Source organism: Lactuca serriola, chromosome 7 (genome assembly GCF_051521515.1).
Source record: "Lactuca serriola cultivar US96UC23 chromosome 7, Lser_US96UC23_V15, whole genome shotgun sequence".
Classification (NCBI taxonomy): Eukaryota; Viridiplantae; Streptophyta; class Magnoliopsida; order Asterales; family Asteraceae; genus Lactuca; species Lactuca serriola.
Window position 1 is genome coordinate 45,115,012 of NC_136414.1, and position 8,919 is coordinate 45,123,930.

The 8,919-nt window shown below is 33.6% G+C and overlaps 2 protein-coding genes across 3 annotated transcripts; one reads left to right on the forward strand and one right to left on the reverse strand.

The window, feature by feature from the left end:
* The first annotated feature begins 783 nt into the window (after positions 1–783).
* On the forward strand, positions 784–2,620 carry LOC145063933 (NAC domain-containing protein 82-like). The gene is made up of 4 exons (XM_079011486.1): positions 784–940; positions 1,258–1,532; positions 1,911–2,222; positions 2,369–2,620. Exons 1-4 carry the CDS (start codon positions 784–786, stop codon positions 2,618–2,620), a joined length of 996 nt encoding a protein of 331 aa, XP_078867612.1.
* A 409-nt stretch (positions 2,621–3,029) lies between these two features.
* LOC145062788 (uncharacterized) lies at positions 3,030–5,874 on the reverse strand. 2 transcript variants are annotated; one of them, XM_079010379.1, is made up of 4 exons: positions 5,668–5,874; positions 4,344–4,943; positions 4,125–4,263; positions 3,030–3,218 (listed from the first exon to the last, which is right to left on the reverse strand). In XM_079010379.1, exons 2-4 carry the CDS (start codon positions 4,506–4,508, stop codon positions 3,109–3,111), a joined length of 414 nt encoding a protein of 137 aa, XP_078866505.1. In that variant the 5' UTR covers positions 4,509–4,943; positions 5,668–5,874; the 3' UTR covers positions 3,030–3,108. The 2 variants fall into 2 exon arrangements, with proteins under 2 accessions (XP_078866505.1, XP_078866506.1); XM_079010380.1 differs by lacking the exon at positions 5,668–5,874 and having other exon boundaries at positions 4,344–5,005.
* Positions 5,875–8,919: the final 3,045 nt, after the last annotated feature.

The following is an 8,919-nucleotide window of genomic DNA, read 5'->3' on the forward strand; positions in this document are numbered from 1 at the left end:
GCGTTTTTACTTGGTATCGTCTACAAGTTGTAGCATTTCTTTTGCTGTATTTATTCTTCGTTTATGTTTTATTTATCCCAATCACCGAAGCAACTAATACAGTGTTATAAGTAGGGTTTACCTGATAATCTTGTAATAGATTTCATACTGGTTTTATTAATCTTGAACCTCTAACACGTGGAATGATGTAACTATTTTCTAATTCAGAAACTATAACTTTCGAATGTAATCTATCACTTCAAATTTAAATGCATGCATGCAATTTTATAGACTAACCAAGAAATCATAACTTAAAAATATAAGCAAGAATCTCGTAATTGATTTGAAATTAGACTCATATCCCATCAGCTTTTTTGTCTAGTTACTAATGCTAAACCTACTATACATTGTATAAAGGATTGAAATACCCTTTCTAAACCCTATTATTAACATGATAGTATATTTTGCATTTGTTATAATTTATACTTAATTATTAATACTTATTAGTATAACTTATTTGCTCACTTATCTGCACATTTATTTGCGTTTATTTGCTTTTTATTTCTTTCCTCTTAATTTGACGATTTTTTTTTAAATAGTTTACAGGATCCCTCATGTCTTTTGCCCCTCCATGCATACATTTGTGGTTAAAGGTGCTTGTGCACTGGTTTTTAAACCGAAATAACCTGAGAAACCTTGCGAGGATATTGTTCACAATCGAACCAATTTCTATTAATCGTCACAGGAGATATTATTTTCTTTCCTAAAACATTCCATTTGGTGGACACTTGATTTTCCTTCATCATGGGGAAATCATTGAAGTGTCCTGGATTTCGTTTTAAACCTACTGATGTTGAGTTGGCTATGTACTACCTCAAGAAGAAGTTATTGGGGAAAAAGCTTCACCCCGAAGTTATTGCAGAGATTAATATATTTGATTTCAGCCCATGGGATCTTCCAGGTATTAATATATTCCCTTGATTGTTGTTTTCTTATGGAAAAATCGGGCCAAATGCAAAAAATGGCAATGTACTTTCATATTCTTATGTATTACAGCACACTTTCATTTATGTCTATTACAAGATTCTATTTCTTATTATAGCACTGAAATAGCCAAGTATTTGGATGAAATTGCTATAATTTGCTAGATCTTTTAACATACAACAATGTAAAGCTATGAAATTAAGAAATTATGATGCTATAATAAACAAATCAATAAAAGTATATTGCTATTTCTTGCATCTAACATTGGGAACCTTTATTATATTTTTTTTTCAGCCAAATCTATCTTGAGTGGTGATCTAGAGTGGTACTTCTTCTGCTCATATTCGAAAAAGTATTCAAGTGGGTCCCGAACGAACCGTTCAACTGAAACCGGTTACTGGAAAGGCACTGGCAAAGATAGAGATGTCAAATACAATGGAAGAAAGGTGGCAGTGATAAAGACGTTGATTTTCCATGTAGGTCATGCACCAAAGGGGACAAGGACAAATTGGGTAATTCATGAATACCGGATGAAAGACGAGGATTTGGCTAATCAAGGAGTTGCTCAGGTACGTTATATGTGGTTAATTGCTAAATGATGTTTTGTCAAAAAAATAATTCAAGGCACATCACTAGTTATAATTTTTTAATAACAAACAATGCTACAAACATTATTTCATGCTAAAATGGTAGAAATTTATATATAATTCCAGAATTTAATTCGTCAAGAGTGGCTTGAAAGTAAAAAATAACATTTCAACTTGCAATCTTTTTGTCCAACACAACCTTGATATCCTGAAAGACGTAAAAGCCCTCCTCATCAAAATTATCAAGAATAGCCCTAGAAAGCTTGGCGTATCACAAATGCAGCCTTATGTTAACCTTTTTAAGCAACTACTGAAATTACTTTTATAACCTTTGTAACAAACTTGGGATGTGTATTTCAGGAGGCGTATGTCATCTGTAAAGTTTTTGAGAAAAGAGGTGCAGGACCACAAAATGGTGCACAGTATGGTGCACCATTTGAAGAAGAAGAATGGGATGATGATGATGATGAAGATAATGAGACATCTACTATTACATCTTTGGGGGTGGCTACTCCAACTCTGTTGGTGAATCTTAATAATGCAAGCAGTTCAACTCCATCTACTGTCACATCTTTTGAAAATGAGAGACATATAGATCAACCTTCTAATCAGGATGACATGCTGCTTACCCATGGTGATGCCGCTTCACTCCTTCAAGATAACAACACTCAAGTACGTAATTTTTATCAAGATTATATATGTTTCGTATTTCTTTAATATACTACTTTGACTGAATATGGTAGGGGGCTACAACCGATATTTTAGATGCATTATAGTTTAAAGTAGTGATTAATGTATTTTTTTTGTGATGTGTATAGGAGGTAGAAGACCCCAAGGGGAAGAAAGTGATGACAGTTTCACTTAACGAAGATGATGATGGTTTGGGGCCCATCATGAGCAACCTAGATGATTTAGGCCAAGATGCATTTAACATGTTTGGCATTGATGGATTTGCTGATGATGACGATAGCCTGGAATTGGAATTGGATGCATTCGTGCATCACTACAACAATCGGACCTGTGCAGACGATGATTTTAGACCCTATGCCGACGACAAGTCGTCGGGATAGGGTATGGCGACGACAAGTCGTCGGGAAAAAGTCGTCGGCACAGGTGTGTCGGCATAGGTCTGTTAAGTCGTCGGCATAGATGTCGTCGGTATAGCTAGCTCTATTGCGACGACATGTCATCGGCACAGATTTTGTCAACGACATTTTCGACAAAAAAAATAATGTTTTATTAAAATCCTATGGCGACGACTTATCGTCGGGATAGCTATGGCGACGACAAGTCGTCGGGACAAGTTGAGGCTATTACGACACCTTGTCGTCGTTAAAGGGTTTTATCAGTTAACGGTTATGGACCTATAGCGACGACTAGTCGTCGGGATAGCTACTGGTTGTTTTTTTTTTAGCTTTATAAGTTTTGTACATTACCATTCCTGCAATTTTAACAAATCTATATTAACTAGGTACCATTGTTCAAATTCAAAACATCAAATTCAAGTTTAATATTACAATAAGTAGTTAATTAACATTGTTCATAATACTAAAAAACATCAATCATCATTATTATAATCGTCTTCTCCTTCTTCTTCTTCTCCTTCTTCTTCTCCTTCTTCTCCTTCTTCTTCTTCCATCCTTTCGGCAAATTGTTGAGAGCTACTTGCTTGTGTGTTATAGTTGAATAGAAAGTTAGGAAATGGTGGTGGTTGGAAATATCTTTTTCTGGTTATTAAATTGGATTTCGAGTTTGTTTTTTTATGGTTATTGAAGAATAAAAGTGAATTGTAAAAATAAGTAAGGTTGAAGGACTAAAATGATAAGAAAGCAATTTTAATTAAGGGCGATATACATAAATTTCAGATTTCTCTTTATATGTATATTAAAATAGTGAAGTTAATTAGAAACAGATTTTTTTGTTAAATATCTTTTTCTGTATACTAGAATTTTCAGGAAAAATCTACTTAATAGCCTCTCCCTCCTACGTGTTTTTATGTCACTCCATATGGATGGCTGATCATTCTAAATCTGTTTAACAATCTTATTTCTTCATTTTGTAAATTATATTTTGTTTGAATAACAAATGGCATTTTCAAACTCTTTCAAACTAAAGAGGTTGAATGGATTAAAAAACAAACCATAATATTATAAAATATCTTGAATAATCTTAGTTCATTCTATACATCTCTAGATTCATACCGATATTATTGTTAACAAATTATTGATATCGTTATCTTGGTAAACATCAAAGATCATTTCATTATTGTCATATTGAAAGAACATATTTGGACTCACTACAACTATATATATATATATATATATATATATATATATATATATATATATATATATATATATATATATATATATATATAAAACAAACAATACAATTAGAAAAAAACAACAAACAACGACACAATCACGTATATATACAACACAATCACACACACACACACACACATATATATATATATATATATATATATATATATATATATATATATATACAAACAACAAACAATTTCAACACAATTCAACTTCAATTTCAAAAAAAGTTAGAAAAAAAACTAACCTTTTGGAATTAAACCGATGTTCTGTTTTTTTTTGCTAGTCAAAGAAGCAAGGTGGTGGCTGGTGGTGATTTCCGGCGGCAACACTAGGTGGTGGAAGGTGAGGCAATCAATAGATCGGTGGAGCTTCACCACCGGTTGCTACACACAAAAAAACCCCAAATTAGGGGTAAAAATCAATATCAAACAACAATAACAAACAAATTAGGGGTAGAAATGACCTTGGATTCGACAAATCGTCGGAAATTGAAGTTGGGAAGTCGATTTCGTCGCTTGGGAGGAGAAAGTGCAGAAAACAATCGTTGTGTGCAAATGAAAGAAAGTTGCGTATCTGTTTTAGGGTATACCCCTATGCCGACGACATGTTGTCGGCATAGGGTCGACATAAACGACGACGTATTACTTAATCCTGGAATATAAATATAAATGTAAATTAAAAAACCTGTCCCGACGACTTGTCGTCGGTATAGGATGTCCAAAAACTACGTCGTTTTCTTTTTCTGGCACATGGAATAAAAATAAATAAAAAATCCTTTTTTTCTTACCTATACCGACGACACGTCGTCGGTATATATTTTCATATTACCGCCAACATTTTCGTCGTTCCCGCCGGACCTATGGCGACGACTTGTCGTCTGCACGGATATAGCGGTCAAAGAAAGTTGGTCAAACGTTCCAAATGCTATGGCGACAACTTGTCGTCGGCATAGGTAGACCTGTAGCGACGACTATCGGCGTCGGGATAGGTGTCGTCACCGTAGCTTGGTATTCTTGTAGTGCATGATGATGATTTTTGGAAGTTGTTGGAGGACCGAGTCAATCTAGATAGACACGGCCATAAAGTGGTTTCATATATGGCATATTGGTGCTATTTACTATAGATTCTAAACATTTATGTTGCTTAAATGAGAATTTGAAGTGTTTTTATGATATATATATATATATATATATATATATATATATATATATATATATATATATATATATATATATATATATATATATATATATATAGGGTTAGGTTATTTTGTTTTCACTATCTATTATGTGCATGTATGATTGATTCTGGACCAATCATTTTAGTTATTTTAAGAAAGTAATTAATGCATATTACATGTTAAAGATATAATGGATACTAATTACATTTTCAACATTTAATATGCATCAATTAGTTTCTTAAAATAACTAAAATGATTGGTCTAGAATCAATCATACATGCACACAATAGATAGTGAAAACATTTGAACCTAACTCTCTCTCTCTCTCTCTCTCTCTATATATATATATATATATATATATATATATATATATATATATATATATAGCCCATAAAATTTGCCCCCCCCCCCCAAGACGTGGGCCCTAGGCGGTTGCCCGGATTGCCCACCGTCTGGACTGCCCTGAGTGTTGTTTCCGGACGGATTATTACACTCTTTTACAACAGATTAAACAGGAGCAATCAATGCATCTTCTACACCAAAATCAAAACCTTAAAAAGAAGTAAATGAAGAAAGAAAAAAATATGAAGAAAATGAAGGAATTTACCTTCCATGGCCCGACAATGCTTTAGATGCGATGAATCCAGTTGAATGTGAAGGAAATGGCGATCAAAATAGAAAACAAAAACCACGAGAGCAAGAGCTCCCTGTGTTATATGCAGAAATGCATACGTAATCAAATGGATGAAGAAGAAGACAAGGATAGAGAATAGATATACATCTATCATTAAACTATCGCCACCGGAGAGTCGAGTTGGTGACACGTCTGTCTTGCTGACTTCTGAATGGACAACACTTATCTAATAGAATGATATTATATATGATAAATTACATGAATGATCCTCATCGTTTGGGTAATCTATATGTTTGTTCCATAACTTTGTTTTTAACTCGTACAGTCCACAATGTATTTTTTCTTGAGTTTTAGGTCCCAGTCAATAAAAAAACTCTTTTGCGGTTTCTAATTTCTTTTTATCTTTTTTTTATTATTGATTTACATTTTATAAGAAAATAAATTGAGAAATGCCCACCGCCTCCTACCCTGACGTTCCTTTGCACTCTCCTTTCCAATCGCTGGTGATACTTATCCCCGTCGTGCCATTTCTACCCGCCGGCAACCCTCATCCTCACCGATACATCTACATACCTAATTTCAAAGACTCTAAACTAATACAAAAACATAATCCATGAGACATTGATAAAATTCTTTAAACCATTAATCACATGAGATACATTATCTACAACATAACTAAAATCAACATTACATTCTAGAAATTAGAAGAACATGAGTTTAATTCATTGATCAATTGCAACTCTCCGATCAAATTAGTCATAAAAAAAAGTAAATTACACGAATACTCTCTATGGTTTAGGGTAATTTGTACGCTTGATCCCTAACTTGTTTTTCTAACTCGGAAGGTCCACACTGTTTGTTTTTGTTACACGTTTGGTCCCTATTGTTTGTTTTTGTTACACTTTTGGTTCCTGTCTTATATAAAAGACTATTATTTAATATGAAAAAATGGTGGGGTAGGTATGATAAGGTGAGAGGGGTGGGTTGGGGTGTGTTTATTTAAATAAGTTAAAAGAATCAAGGGCAAAATAGTCTCTTTAAATAAGACAGGGACCAAACGCGTAACAAGAACAAATAATAAGGACCTTCCGAGTTAAAAAAAATAAGTTATGGACCAAATGCGCAAAAGGACCATTCATATAGTTTACTAAAAAAAATATCGCTCCAAATAGACATTAAGGAGAAAAGTGATCATTAGGGATTATTAGAAGGGTTGATTAAAGAACAACATGAATGCCAGATCTTCGTGGCCGGGTTTTGCCTATTAATGGCGGGATCTAAAAATCGGTAGGGCTAGCGACGGTCGAATCTTTAAATTGGTGGCTGGATTTTGCAAACCCATGCCTCGTGTCTCTTTGTCTGAAAGAACAACAATAACATCACGTACAAATCTATAAATCATTATCGGGGGTAGGATAACGGTGGAACATGTTAGTTGGCTACGATTCATATAAGAGGCGAACGGTTACAGGGCGAGAAGAGATGGGTGGAGATGGGGATGTCGACGACTTTAATTTATATCAGCGGCAACCATAGGTTTCTAGCGACATTCGAAGGCGGACGATGGTGCAAAACAATAGATTTAGAGTGCAGATCGGTGATTCTTGGTGGTTTCCGGTGGTGTTTGATGGTTTCCAGTGACATCTAGTGTTTTCCGACGATGGTAGGTGGTTTCTAGCACGGTGGTACGATGAAGATTTTCTTTCCATTTGGTGTGCATTAATCAGCTCAAAGGGAAGAAAATATACGTATAAGTTGGAATGAATTTAGGGGTTATACTCATTTTTAATTATTTAATGTTTAAATAAATAATAAATAAATGACAAATTATTATAAAAAACTAGATAAATGGTAAAATAAATTTTACTATTTTATATTTTTATTTATATTTTGTAAGGGTTAAAGACGCAACAAAAAAACAAACAAATTCCCCCCCCCCCCCCCACCCCCACACACAACATAGATTATACCTAGCTATTTATAGGATAAATGCAAAATATAATAAGAAGTGAATTTCAGAAATTATCCAAGTAGGGTACAAGTTGAAAGTTAGTTTCAACTTTTGGTTTTGTTATATGGTTTCTTTATGTGATTATAGTCGGACACACAATAATTTTCAAATAACTATTTAAGCTTCTGTTTTTTCCATTATATATATATATATATATATATATATATATATATATATATATATATATATATAAGAAAAAGATATTAAGAATGAAAGAATAAATTTAGGCCATTCGTTTTGAATCTACCGCTTAAACATTTCAAGCTTTCAGTGTACATGGATGATGTAAAAGATCAAATTCATATATGAACACATATATTCATATACGAATATGTATATTCATATATGAATAACTATGTGTCTATTCACAAATAATCATTCATATAGGAATATGGAAGTTGATGGATGGTGGTTGCATGGAAAGCAGTGGTGGTGCCAATAGTGGTAGTGGCAACATCATAGCGGAGGAGATGGCAACGATGACGGAAGTGATGGTAGGGGTAGTGATGGTGGTGGTGACAACGAAGGTGACGGTGGTGGTGGTGGCAGCGTTGACGGAGGAGGTGGTGCTGGTAGAGTTGGTGGAAGAGGCAATGAGGAGGCTGTGAAAAAAAAAGTAGAGGTTTCATAAATGAATATACATAAATTTATATTCACCTATATATGAATATTATCTATGCGATGGGGGATGGTTTTACGGCAAGATATAAACGAGTAGCTGAGATTAATTCCTCGATTCTTAACATTTTTTTCTCAATTAAACTTATATACACATATATATATATATATATATATATATATATATATATATATATATATATATATATATATACACACACACAGAGAGAGAGAGAGAGAGAGTAATTTTCATGGTCCCTGTGGTTTTTAGGAATATCAGGTTTAGTCCCTAACTTTTTTTTGGTCTCATGAAAGGTTCCTATGGTCTCAATTTGTATCGTGATTGATCTTTGGTGTAACGTCCTAGAAATACAGTGTAAAATTTTAATTTTTAAATTACCCAAAACATTCATTCATTTTTTCTAAAGATGATCGATGTGTAATGAATTATCAAACATCATGTGAATCATAAAAAGATAGTGCAAAATAAAACTCTAGGTGATGTAGTGCGATCCGGCCGAGCCCTTCCCTTTTGAACCAGAAGTACCTGAAACATTTAAACATAAAATCATAAGCACAAAGCGTACTGAGTTCCC

Excerpts from the sequence above, each read along its gene's own strand:
- LOC145063933 (XM_079011486.1), top strand. The coding sequence starts at position 784 with ATGGGGAAATCATTGAAGTGTCCTGGATTTCGTTTTAAACCTACTGAT. Across the intron at positions 941-1,257 it reads CAGCCCATGGGATCTTCCAG|CCAAATCTATCTTGAGTGGT; the intron begins GTATTAATATAT and ends TTTTTTTTTCAG. Across the intron at positions 1,533-1,910 it reads CTAATCAAGGAGTTGCTCAG|GAGGCGTATGTCATCTGTAA; the intron begins GTACGTTATATG and ends TGTGTATTTCAG.
- LOC145062788 (XM_079010379.1), bottom strand. The coding sequence starts at position 4,508 with ATGTCGACCCTATGCCGACAACATGTCGTCGGCATAGGGGTATACCCT. Across the intron at positions 4,264-4,343 it reads GACGATTTGTCGAATCCAAG|CAACCGGTGGTGAAGCTCCA; the intron begins GTCATTTCTACC and ends TTTTGTGTGTAG. Across the intron at positions 3,219-4,124 it reads CATCGGTTTAATTCCAAAAG|CAAGTAGCTCTCAACAATTT; the intron begins GTTAGTTTTTTT and ends ATAACACACAAG.